Here is a 13,616-nt window from a genome sequence, read left to right as displayed (position 1 = left end):
TAAAGGCCACTACTGCCAAAAAAAATCATTATTGATCTGAAACAAGTTACAAAAATGGAAAAACAGAATAAATCTTTAAGAAGGCAATTACTTTTTCCCAGCTCTGTCACGCCCCAATTTATTATTTTTTTATATCAACAAAGCTGCCAAATATTTATGACTGTTCTTCTGCTGAACTCTTACAACTCGGGCAGCACACAAAACCGATGAGCTTCTACTCTTTGCGAGCTCGAGCTCGTCTCAGTCAAAGCTCAGTGTCTCCATAGTGATGAACCAGAGAGGAAGAGAAGGAGGGTGAATGTAAACCTGGTAGAAAGAGAGAGCGCAAGGAGAGGGATTGTGCGTGCAGCAGAGAGAAATAGGGAGAGCTCAGGCAGAGACATGTAAGAGATGCAGCCCGGCTGCCGCAAGCTGAGTTGTTGAGCACTGGAGATCTGCAGAGAGGAGTCGGGTGAGAGAAAAGAAGACAAAGCCGGCAGTGAAGAGGGGGTGAGTAGTAAAGATAGGACAGCGGGGATAAGAGAGAAAATACAGAAGAAAAAAATCACTTGTCCTGCACGGCAACAAAGCAGCGATCAAGAGGAAACAAGACGAGGGAAGTGAACTGCTGCTCAGCTTTCCTTTGGAAGGAGAAGAGGTAGGCTTGTTGGGACAAGATGGGGAAAGGGAGATAATGTATAGCTGTGAAACCCAGATACAGTTGATCCAGATAGTGCTTGCGATTGTTTTAGGCATCTTTAATTTCTTTCCTCATTGAACGTGAGATGATTACAACACACTAAACTGGTCCGGGGCAGTCGATCTCCACAGCTGACTGGGCTAATTTACTGGCTGTGTATATAAGTGGTGGATATATGCTTTAATGCATGCAGTATGTAGGCTTCGCATTGAAGTATCAAAGCCTAGATGATGCTTTGATGAAGCAACAATCTATCTTTGCACAAGTTTGGGCTCTTTGTCTCCTGCTGGTAAATTTCAGGTCTTTATTTTCTTTTTAATGAAAATTTTGCTGAAGTACCTTCTCAGTTATGCAATAGGCTGTTCTCATGATGAGGAATTCATGATGTTTCTATAATAATTCTTTCAGTTCTTAGTCAGACATATTTTAGAGTGGTGGACCACATTTTGACATCTGTAGTTGTAGTCGCAGGAATTTCTGACATATGATATGATGTTCATATACTTAAACTTAAAAAAGCCAAATCCAGTTTAGCTTCAAACCAGTTGCAGACATACAAAAACACACCAAAAAGGTTAAATCTACCGCTTGGTTCCATAATCTGTTCTACCCATATTTGCAGGAACAATAAAGGATGTAGGATTTTATTACGAACAAGGTGGTGAAGGTATTTGACATTTTTTATGCATTAATAGTTTTTAATAAGAGACCGATTTTTTTTAATCAGAAATGGCAATGATCACCACATAAAGCTCAGTTTATGGGTTTAGGAAGAGATTTAACTCAGACATCTGTTATAAAAACGACAAGTACACAAAGACTTTCACATTTTTAATCACTTTTTTTTTTTCTAGCCTGTATGAACTTGTTCTACAAAGGTATGAAAGCGAACAAAACAACACTCAAGTATGAGAGTAAAGCAAAATAAACTTGGACCTTTTGGGAGGTAAATGGAGGGAAGGATGAGACACGTTCCAGCAGGAGCATCAAAATTGAACACTTTTTCTCTCATCCAGCTGTTGAGAAACAGGCCAGTGAGCTGAAAAATGTAAGCAGATAATCAGTCAGATATGTACTTCAGGTTCTGCCTGGCTAGTCGTACTCTGATCTCCCGTTTATCAGAGCATTACTTTGTGATAGAAAAGGCAACAGAAAACATGCACTTCGTGTTTTTACCAGATATTTTATTTGTAGTATTTACTATGATTTACGGCATACTGAAACACGGATGTTCTGGGTCTGATCTCTCACCACTGGCTGCCTCCGTAAACCTCTATGATCTGACCTCATTTAGGTCCCAAAAATAAAGAAAACCTATGGAGTTTATTTTTAAACATTTGCCCAACTAATATAGAGTGCCTCACAACAATATCCATCCCCTTTAGACCTTTCCACATTTATCAATCACAAACTCCATTATGTACTATTGCGGGTCTATGTAATAAACCAACTCACAGTAGCATATTAGCGCTGCCAATAAAATGTTTGAAATAATTCTAATTATTTTTTATGCCAAAACAAGCAATTGTAAATTTTTGGAATTTCACAAAACAAATTTCTCTGATGTTTTCTTGCGATCCAGAGAGAATCCTTCAGTGATATTCAGCAGCATCCCTCTGTCCAGACTTGCATAACTGCCCATATAGCTGGTACAAGCATCCTATTAACCCGATCATGTATCTTTAACCTTTTGCAGCCTAAAATATTGCATGTACTGTACGTTTAATGCTTTGCTGACTCTGACTGCAAGCAGCTGCTGAATGCATGCTGCAGAACCAACACAACCTAATCACCGAACTAGACGCTCAGTTGCTTTTCAACCTTAGATGCATCAAAATAAAATGACCTATAGTCTAGAAACTGACATTAAATCCTCCAGTGAAAAATATGTTTTAGTCCATCCTGAATGGCTGTGGCTTTTGTGTGGAAAGACCAAAGGCTTAACTCTGATGCGGCCACCTTCAGTTAGTTTTGTACTTTTATAAATACACAGAAGCACATGCACAGCCCTAGGAGAGCTTTTTGTGTTTCTCTGCAGTGTGAAAATTGGTTCCAGTGTGGGGCTTTGAAGCATTTATTAACCCAGGGAAATATCATAGACCATTTCCTCCCATCTTACTGGGAATTCATGAGCCCCTCTGTGTACAGTAGGGTGTGTACATGTGTGCAAGCTTTGAGATTTCTACTTTCAGTCAAGATCCTGCAGCATTTGGCTGTGTTTGTACACACACACTCTCTCATACACACAAACACACACACACAGTCTGTTCTCCAAATCATAGTTATAGTTCGCGTGCTATTAATGGAGATATATCTGTCTCCATGTAGGCAGGGTTATCAACAGCGAGGTTTCATTGGCTGCCTGTTCTCGCAGCAGTGAAACAACCCATCCCATTGGTTCCTGCTGCACATAATTTTTTTATACATTTACTCCTAACTTCCCTCCGGTTGCTAAGAAACCAGCAGTCTCAATTTTCCCATAAGCCAACCTCACAAGAATGATGTGTATGTGTGAACTGAAAATGTATATTTTGTTGTTTTTGCTTTGTGCATCCCCCGTAAGTAGCAGCTGCCATGGAGTATCAGGGCGAAATGTGAAGATCAGGAGCTCACCCGAGCGCTGCTTTCCTTCAGGGGGTTGTATGTTGTGTCTTGGAACTTGTGTGTGCAGTAACTTGTGAGTCCAGGCAAATCAATACTAATCATTCTGCCCAGAAAGCTCCAAGGAACAATACCAAAAAAGCATGAGAGGAAGCATGGCTGTGATTAAGTGTTTAGAGACAGGTAAATGTCAATGACTGGGGTGAAAAACGAGACAGGCATTGTTTCTGTAAATGTCTTTGCTAATGCACAAACTTATAGATAGAGCGAACAAATTAGATCAATGCTTTTCTGCAGAAATACTAATTGTTATGTATAGGATCGTTAACATTTATTTTTGCCCAGTATTACATGGTGTTGAATCGCTACCATCTGTATTTCCTACATTGAAGAAAATTAAATAATTGTGTATTAATCAGCTAATCATTAGTTGGCTTCAGAATTTGAAAGCATAGTTTAAAACTTTAGTAGTATTCTGTGAGGTAGTTAAGATCTGGCATTGAAACCATACAGTGTTTGCTAAACATCTTTTATTTTAAAACTCCAAACTCTAACCTAATAACCCAAATGTTATGCACAGGAATGGACTGGGGAGAAAAAGTGGCCCCGAAGTTCCTGACAGACTGGCCCACTTTCAACTGCTGGGTTGAAATTTAAATGAAAAATATAGGCCTATAAATATATATACACATAGAGGCAGAGCTAATGAGACAATTTTTATATAATTTACAGCGATACACACATACGGTACATATATTTAGCCTATAAGGTAAACTATAACAAAGTCACATAGTATTTTTTTTTTGCCTTTCAACAAAAAAAAAATTGGAAAGCTGCTGTATTTGTACACCTACATTGTTCACTGTATGAGTAACCTCTGCAGCTCTCATCACTCTCCAGCATCTTTAGTACACCTGGCATTCAGAGGTGGAAAGAGTACAAATACAATGTACTCAAATACAGGTACTTTGATAAAAATGTACTTAAATACTAGTAAAGTTTCCATTGTAAAATGTTACTCAAATAAAAGCATAAAGTGCCTAATTAAATTTTACTTGAACTAAAAGTTACTTAGTGAATTTGTTATGAGGAGAAGAAAGTCCCTCTCATTCATTTCATACAAGAAAAGAGGATAGTCTCAAACAGTTTTTATTTAAAGGAGCACCTTTTATAAAACAAAATGTAACACACAAATAAAACATGTCAACATATGACATTATGAATATTTGGGAGGTATTATGTGGAAACATAAATTTCCTAATTTCCTCTTGCAGCTGTTGTCTTTAGGCTTCTCTTCTCACTAAAATCTCATTCCTTTTTTTACTTGCCTCCATGTGCTTGCGTGGTTTGATGTTGAGTTTTTAAATGCAGATGGTTTAATCTCTTTAGGCAAACTAAGTTTACATGGTATAATATAGCTTATAGATAAACTGGTCCCTGAAGTATGGCCATGGCTTTTCTTCTTGGAGGTCAGCTTCAGCTGTACTTGATGGGTTTTTATAGCGCTTCTGGCGTCCGATTGGTGTGCCTCCAAATTGGGATCTGATCACTAACCCAGTCATGAATCACTGCCGTGTTTTATTTTTATTTTTACTCCGTAATGAATAGGATTTCAAATGTAACAGAGTAATATACTTACATTAAAAGATATTCACGTAAAAGTAAAAGTTCAGTTTTTGTAAACTATTTAAAGTGCAAATCACAGACAAATTGTACCAAATTACAGTAACGCAAGTAAATGTAATTTTTTACTTTCCACCCCTTCTGGCTTTATTACATCTTTAGTACAAGTCAGAATTTTTTTTAATTTGTGGCTGCACTGTCCTGGAGGGCTTTCTTTTTTTTTTTTTTTTTTTATCTCTCAACGGTTCAGTGCCACCTTTATGTTTCATTGTTTGCTTTCACGGCTCCATCTTCACAGCTAATGCGAACTTATTTAAAGTTGCTTAAAACGTCAGTGATTGACAGGCAATGTTCCACGGAGGAATGCCATCATGAGCTAGAGCCACAGCACTGTGTATCTTTCTGTTGGATCCCAGAGACAAACGGGGATTTAATTTATGTGGCACTATTTAGGGACAAGGCTTTTTTGATTCGTGACTGCTCAGTTATAAGCGCCTCAGAGGCTATTTGTTTTCGTAGGCCGACTTTTATGGGACAGGTTTTTCCTGATCTCTCCTGCTCACGGTCAGTTGGCCTGCCCTGTAGTGCTTGTTCATTTGTGCACAGGTCCACTCTGCAGCATTGTGCCAAGAAGATCTGCCTGACTGGAGTGGAGGAAAGGTAGGGAGTGCGGAGCCAAGCGCGACACCACTTCCATGGGCTGAAGCACCAGCCCACTAACACACCGGCCTAATATCCAGCCAACCCACTGGGCAATCCCCAGTGCCAGTCCACTCGTGGCCATGCATGGAGATTGATTTTCATGAAACTATTTAGCATCTGTAGCTTGATACTGATTACTTTATTCATAGGTGTGAAATCTCCAGAGTATACGATGTGTATCAGGGGTTGTCCGACTCCAGTTCTTAAGATCCAGCGCCTTGAAAACTGGAGTTGGCCCTTCTACATCCAAACCTCACTGATGGTCATGGGTCAATCCATTTGTTCCCACCTTAACCCATGATCTTGAGGATTAGTCCGTTTATCCCACACTTCACCTGTGCTCCTAGTTCTTCTATATTCCTACCCTTACCAAAGGTCAGTCCATCTACAATCTGTCTTTCACCTATGGTCATGAGGGTTGGTCCAAGTAAATTCTGACCTTCACCTATCTCATGTGGTATTGATCATGACTGAAAAAATTTTATCCTGGATGCAAACAGCTAAAAATAAACCTGTTCGAAAAGGGGGCTGAACTCAGCCTTAATAATGAGTTTAGGAGCTTCAGGAGAGTCAGTTGACATAGTTCAGGCATTTGTTGCCATTTCTCATAGAACGCTTTTAGACACATCCCACCCGGAAGAGACAATGGAACAGACCCAGAACCTGCTTAAAGGTCGGCATCTCTTTAGTCCTAAGAATGTCTTAGGAGTTGGAAAACTGAAGCTCAGGAAAGGAATGCCTGGTTCATATTGTGTGACTTGATGTCTGACTATGGATGGAAAATATGGGTATTACAAAATTTATTTCCACCAGTATAAAATGTCTTGGCTGGAACAGTTAAATATGGCTGAAACATACTCTGAAAGTGGTGTTGCTAGTAGTTATCCTTAAAAGAAAAGTCATCTTGGTGTATTTGAAGGCAGCTAAAACCATGTAATCAGGCTCTAAGATTGCATTCAGACAGACTTGAGCTATTTACTGATCAATACTACCACTCAGTTGTCCTGTAATCTATTCTGACCAAGGCAATTAAAGTAAGCTTAGGCCAGTGATTCTTTGATCTGCAGGAATCAATGCAGGAGTCTTCAGAGGTTCGAACCCCAATTTCTCCATTAGGATCAGATGCTGCATGTATTGTTGGTATCACAGTTAGCTAAACCTTGTACTCTGCAAAGAAAAGGTGATGGGTCATATTGCTACATAGGAAAATCTTAGTGGGATTCTGTGAGGTAGTTAAGTGGCTCTCAGGTGCAGTTTTCATTGCTGAATGAGGGAAACTTTTTTATTTTCTTTGTTTAACTGGAGATAAAAGAGAAGACAAATGAGGCAGTTTGAGGTCAAGGGAATCTGGACAGAAAGTGAGGAGAGGCATAGGGAAAGAAAATATTTGGGTAATGAGATGGTTAGTTCGGTGAGTCGGTGTAAATTAAACAGACTGTGGGGGGAAAATGTTCACTTCCTTCTCCCGTCATTAAAATGGTGTGCTAGCTTGAGCACAGACAGCGCCTGGACTGTTGGTTCCCTCGCTGTGTTTCATGCTCCAGTAAACCAACGAGCTCCAGCGTCCCCTCCAGTAAGACACATAGAAAAGGCCTTTTGTCTTCAGCGTCCTGATCCAGAGGTCACTCTGAATGCACCCCAATCTGACGCTTACTGCCTAGTGCTGCACTGTTCTTTTCAAAATACGCCGTCATCATTCGGTTTCCAAAGGTTCATGTTTTCCTGTGATTTGCCTAAAATAAAATATTTTATTTACAATTACAGCAGAATAAATCCTACTGCTTTTAAATGTTCTGTTATACACCCTGATCACCAACTTAAAAGACGTGAAGGTTTAAAGAGCTTTCATTAATATGCAAAAATGTTTACATTTCAGAAATTAAGAAAAATTCAGCCGTTTAGTTTTCACGAAATAAATTGAAAGCATGTATTCATGAACTGAATGCATGGGGGCTAATCTGTTAATCAAGCACGTTCAATCTGGGGTAGCTGGGCCACTAACAGGATTAGCGCCCTGATTGGTGCACAAAGAAGACACACATAGGAGCTCAGCAGTACTGTGGAAGCAAACGGTGACCCAGATGACTTCATACTACAGTGACAATACCAGAAGTGCTAGGTGAACTGAAGCAGCTCAGTTAATCAGTGTTTCAACTTTCTGTGTGCAGTCAGAGCCATATGGAAAACAATCTAAGAAATACACTACTACGGTTTTATCACTGTGTTTTGACAAGTGTGTTGGTGAAGGTAAAGTTACCCCAAATCTTTGTTAATTCTGTTTACTGCATTAAAAGTGTATTCAAATGAATTGGAATGAATTGGAACTTTTAAAAAAATCCAAATGTAGTGCCAGGACTGTGGCAGTTTAGTAATCTCAACAAGCCAAGCTGAGGAGCACAACTTCAGGTGCAACAACTTTCAGGACAGGGTGACAGGGCATCTTACAATTGAGCCCTCCTTAAATTAGGACATTATGGAAGAGTATCCTAAAGAGACTGTTGAAAGAAGGAATAGGATGTCCTTTCTAACACAAGCCATGTCGGGGAAATCCAAACCATTTCAAGAAGAAAATGTAACCTTTGGCCTACATGCAAAACACTATGCTTCCCCATCATAACACACGATGGTGGCAGCGTCATGCTTGGGCAATGCCTCCCTGTTCTTAAACGGACACAGAGAAGATAGTTGGAGCTGAGTAATTCTGGAGAAAAAAAAAATCAAAAGTCTTGAGACTTAAGGTTCACATTCTGTCAGATATTACATAAAAAAGCAGCCTAAAGCTACAGTCGACTGGTTCAAACCAAACCATGTCTGTTAGAATGACCCAGTTAAAGCCCAGATTTGTGGCAAGACTTGAAACTGCTCTTCACAGCCTCCATCCATCCATCCATCTTGGCTGGGTATGAGCTGCTATGAAATGAAGAATCGGAATAGTTTTCACTCCCTAGATGTGCAAAACCGGTAGACACATACTCTAAAAGACTTGCAGCTGTAGTTGCACAAACGTTTGCTCTACAATATTATGACTCAGTGAAACTGAAAACAAATGCACGCAAATCCTTTGTTGGTCCATCACAATAATGCATTTTCACAAGATTTTAGATTTGTAGTTGTATGATGTGGAAAACTTCAAGGGGTATTATTACTTCTGTCAGGCACTGTATTAGTGTGCTTTATATTTTTCCAGTCATTATTATTACACTGTTGGAACAGAAGGTACAAGTGTTGCATGTTCAAGGTTATAAGTCTCCTGTTGATTCGAATAGAGTTTAGCTTTAATGAATAGCTGTTATGTTAGAAGTATATGGCGGCAGAAGTGCCACAAATAATTACGCACAGACATTATTTAAATATAAATGGGCTGATGTTGCAGTTAGGCATCACAGAGACTGAAATGTGTGTTTTAATAATAGTTAATTCTCATCCATTGAAGAGCAGCAATATAATCTTCTCCCCCACGCTTTTAACATGCTGTTTAGGCTGTTGGCATGAGAGACAGAAGAGAGATCTCTGATTTTTTTTGTTTTGTTTTTAAAGAGGGGATGAGAGTGTGAGTGGGTGACTGCTGCAGCAACCATTGTTGCTATGGTGAGAATTGAACTCCAGGCTGAGGTTGAGGTTTCTAGTGTATTTGAAGTAGATGCTGTTGCATAAGGCGACAAATAGCACACCAGTTCACACCATGCAGGGCAAATAATGTGCTTCTTTCTGGAGGTGTGTGCGTGTACTTATTTATCTGTGATAAAACCGAATTGTGAGAACTGAGTCATGCTGCAACCCCACAGGACACACCATGAAGGCTGAAGATTTTCTAACCTTTTCTATTGGTTATAAATACACATCATCCAGGTCATTTTCTACTATGCTACAAATATTTTAACAACTTTGTATAACATTTATATTTATCTGGAATTAAATATAACAAAATATATGAGAAAACTGCAAGATTTAGTATTTATTCAAAACAGTGTGTCCATGTTTTTTATGGTAAAGTTGTTTGATGGTGCTAAATGGTTATTTATATTCTCAAGGTTGTTTAACAAATGTAGAATAATAATTTATGCAAAGTGATTAATTGTACTACGCTGTGGCCTGAAGACAGCCTCACAAACCATCTTTTAATGGTTTTTGGAAGACCTCAAGCAGCAGCAGCAGTTATATAAAACCTTGCAGAAATGTATTGTGTGCCTGTGTGACGCCAGAAGGTGCAGATGGCGCCAGCAACATCCTTGCAGACGGCTGCCGGGTCCATACTTGTCTCTTTAGAAAATTCAGTACCTGGCCCAGGAATGAAGGCTTTGTTCAGAGTCTGTGTTTTTGTCTGTTCTGTGCCTGGTTAATGAGCGCCTCAAGACAATCTATATTTACCAGGTTGTCACAATCTCATGTTGTCTGACTTGCATCTTATTGCGTATGGATCAGGTTACTTGAGGGAACTCTCAGTCCTATGAGAGAACCTTAAAGTCAGAAAGTAGAATAACATATTAGCTGCATGAAAGGGTGTTCAGTCACAGAATGAGTGCAGTATTGCACACATTGATATCTCAATATTATGTTTACATGATTCAATTCAGTTAGTGTTTAGTCCTTGTAGAATAAAATTATGCTTCCGTGGTGGCACATTAAAAACAAATGGTAGATAAGCGGAAAATAAGAGAAAATTAATCTATGCGAATATAGATATATACCCCTATACTAACCATACATACAAAATAGGTTAAAAACAATTTAAGGACATATCGCACATTTAACAGTTTTTTAAATTCATTTTTCTCACAACACTTTGATGATATCAGTAATTAAAAAAACGCTTTCAATTCAACTCGCATTTAAAGACTATGTATGTCTAATATTGATTAAAAAAAACCTTCCTCCCAGTTTTCTCTCATAGTGTCGGCACAAAGCAGGTTTCATTAGGAATACCCAGAATAGTCAAGCAAACATTTTAAGAACCTTGCCATCAGGAGACGGCAAACAAGGTTGTCAATCAGGTTGGAACATTGTAAATAAAAGTAGTATCCCTGGATTACTACTGGAAAAAACACTTGTTCAGGCCTTTTTACATAGCAATAACGTTTCAAGCTGAAAAAACACAACTTCCAGAACCTTTTACAATTACTGGTAACCCTAGTAAATATGTCCAAAAACCCCTACAAAACTTGTTAAGGAGATTTAGTCACCCAAAGATGCAGGTAGCTATTTTCATGTAGCATATTTCTGTCTTTTTTTTTTTAATGGCATGCTGCATAGAAGTCTGGTTTCACAACAAAAACCAAGGTGTTTTGACATTGTAATGTGTAAAATTGAAGCATCAGTTAGTCCTAATCATTTCCTGCTCCAACAAGTAAATAATTTCTTATTAGGGTTAAAGGAAATAGTGAAAAGTGAAGTAATTTAATCCAGTTGTTTTCAAAGTCCTCCCAACCTTCCAGCTTGTGCAATCAAAAGTGAGGTGTTGCTCTGTCGATTTTTGCCACCTTCTACAAAGGACAAAAACAGTTGTTATGAATGGCTGAAAGTGGCCTGATTGTCATTCAAGCAGTTGCATTTTCATTTTATCCTCCTTTTAATTACACGATTAGCAATATTTTCTGAGCAACAGCTATGATCACGTGTGTGCTCAGGGTCATGTTATTCTATTAAGGACTAATTTTTGCTCGTTAAGTGCATATATTGCTATGTTTGGTTAAGCGCCAATTTCTTGGGCTAAGAATAGAAGTTTGCAATCGTTTTAAGATGCAGATATGAACTATTTGTTCCATGCAAAACTGTTTAATTCTTACTTCGTAAAAAATACATTTAACTTATAGAAATTAAAACAAGTCATCAGTTTTTACCAGCTATATTGTTTTTGCATATTTGCAGCCTCACCATCTTATTTCCAGAGTTGTGTGTTGAAATACAAATCTAGAATTTCAAGAATTTGCAATGTGATTTTCTTTCACTGAAACACATTTCAAGGCTCTACTGTCTCTGTCTTCATTTAGGTGTTAAAGATCAATCTTATTGGACACAGAAAACGGATCCTGGCATCACTGGGGGACCGACTACACGACGACACGCCACAAAAACCTCCGCGGGCCATTTCCTTACGGGTAAGGAAACAGTGAGAAGGGTTCTTTCACATTTTGTCACAATTGAAACTTTCCTGTCCTTTAGCCAGATATGAAAGTATAAATACAAAATTTTACTATAAACTTATGTCAGATATTTCCACAGGGGTAAGGCTTTAAATATGGAACCTGCAAATATGGTGAGCAGATGGATGGATGGATGGATGGACAAACGTACAGACTAATTTTAAATACAACTATTTTTTTGATGGTATTTTCTTGGCCCATACCTAAACCTACTGATTACTCAATAAAAATTTATATTTTTCCAAAACTTACAGAGTTAATATGACTCCATCCAGTACTATGGGAAAAACTAGTCCTTTCCTGTCTGTTTGTCCCTTTCTGTTGGGAAAATGAGGCCTGCCTGGTGCTGATATCAACACCAAAAAGTCCCCAAATCTCACAGGCTGCCACAAAAGCCCAACCTGTCCCTAATGTTCCTCTGCAGTCATTACAACTCTGTATGCCCACATACAGGTGGTCTTTTTCTTTGTGCTTTTGAACCGAGAGGGGCTGTGTTTGTGCCAGCAGAGGAAATTATGCAGAGCCAAACATTTGCCACAGAGGGTATTGTAGTTAAACCACATGCTAGATGGAAAATTCAACTACTTAGTACGAGTTTGTAAATCTGGTTTGCATTGTTTAATTATCATTTGACATTAGACTGAAATTTTGAATTATTTATGATTCTTAATTTTCCAAATTGGATGTATTTTGGTTTTCTGCATTGCAAAACAATTGAAAACCTAAACATACAGTCATATGCATCTGTTGATCTGTGTGCAGAAATAAAGCAGTACTCGTACTTGTACTCGTCGTCTTCCGCTTATCCGGGACCGGGTCGCGGGGGCAGCAGACTCAGCGGAGATGCCCAGACGTCCCTCTCTCCAGACACCTCCTCCAGCTCCTCCGGGGGGAGCCCAAGGCGTTCCCAGGCCAGCCGAGAGACATAGTCCCTCCAGTGTGTCCTGGGTCGTCCCCTGGGCCTCCTCCCGGTGGGACGTGCCTGGAACACCTCCTGAGGAAGGCGTCCAGGAGGCATCCGGTATAGATGCCCGAGCCACCTCAACTGGCTCCTCTCGATGTGGAGGAGCAGCGGCTCTACTCTGAGCCCCTCCCGGATGGCCGAGCTCCTCACCCTATCTCTAAGGGAGTGCCCGGCCACCCTACGGAGGAAGCTCATTTCAGCCGCTTGTATCCGGGATCTCGTTCTTTCGGTCATGACCCAAAGTTCATGGCCATAGGTGAGGGTAGGAACGTAGACCGACTGGTAAATTGAGAGCTTTGCTTTTCGGCTCAGCTCTCTCTTCACCACAATGGACCGGCACAGCGCCCCCATTACTGTGGCAGCCGCACCGATCCGTCTGTCGATCTCCCGCTCCATTCTTCCCTCACTTGTGAACAAGACCCCGAGATACTTAAACTCCTCCACTGGAGGCAGGAACTCCCCTCCAACCTGAAGAGGACAAGCCACCCTTTTCCGGTCGAGTACCATGGCCTCGGACTTGGAGGAGCTGATCCTCATCCCAGCCGCTTCACACTCGGCTGCGAACCGCCACAGCGCATGCTGTGGGTCTTGGCTAGAGGGGGCCAGCAGGACCACGTCATCTGCAAAAAGAAGAGACGAAATCCACTGGTCCCCAAACCAGACCCCCTCCGGCCAAAGAGTGGTTCAAGAATCCCTCATGAGGACCAAAATATCGGGCACGTGACGTTGCCCGGTACGGCGGAGCCCTGGTCCCACCCTGGAGCCAGGACTGGGGTCGGGACTCGTCGGAGAGCGCCTGGTGGCCGGGTTGCTCCTCGCGGGACCTGGCCGGGCCAAGCCCGAACGAGAGACGCGAGGCCATCCCCCAGTGGGCCCACCACCTGCAGGGGGAACCGTGAGGGACCGG

At 40.5% G+C, this 13,616-nt stretch overlaps 1 protein-coding gene across 11 annotated transcripts in view; it reads left to right on the top strand.

Annotated features, from left to right (window-relative positions):
* anks1b (ankyrin repeat and sterile alpha motif domain containing 1B) overlaps nucleotides 1–13,616 on the top strand; it is a 304,218-nt gene that overhangs the window by 266,555 nt on the left and 24,047 nt on the right. For all 11 annotated transcript variants that reach the window (XM_047389441.1, XM_047389442.1, XM_047389440.1 and 8 more), the window contains one exon: nucleotides 11,593–11,700. In XM_047389441.1, the coding sequence (XP_047245397.1) occupies nucleotides 11,593–11,700 (108 nt within the window). The remainder of the gene's footprint in view (nucleotides 1–11,592; nucleotides 11,701–13,616) is intronic.

The sequence above is a fragment of the Girardinichthys multiradiatus genome, chromosome 17 (genome assembly GCF_021462225.1).
Source record: "Girardinichthys multiradiatus isolate DD_20200921_A chromosome 17, DD_fGirMul_XY1, whole genome shotgun sequence".
NCBI classification, from domain to species: Eukaryota; Metazoa; Chordata; class Actinopteri; order Cyprinodontiformes; family Goodeidae; genus Girardinichthys; species Girardinichthys multiradiatus.
The sequence above is the reverse complement of the archived record's forward strand: the minus strand, read 5'-3'. Positions and strand labels throughout refer to the sequence as shown.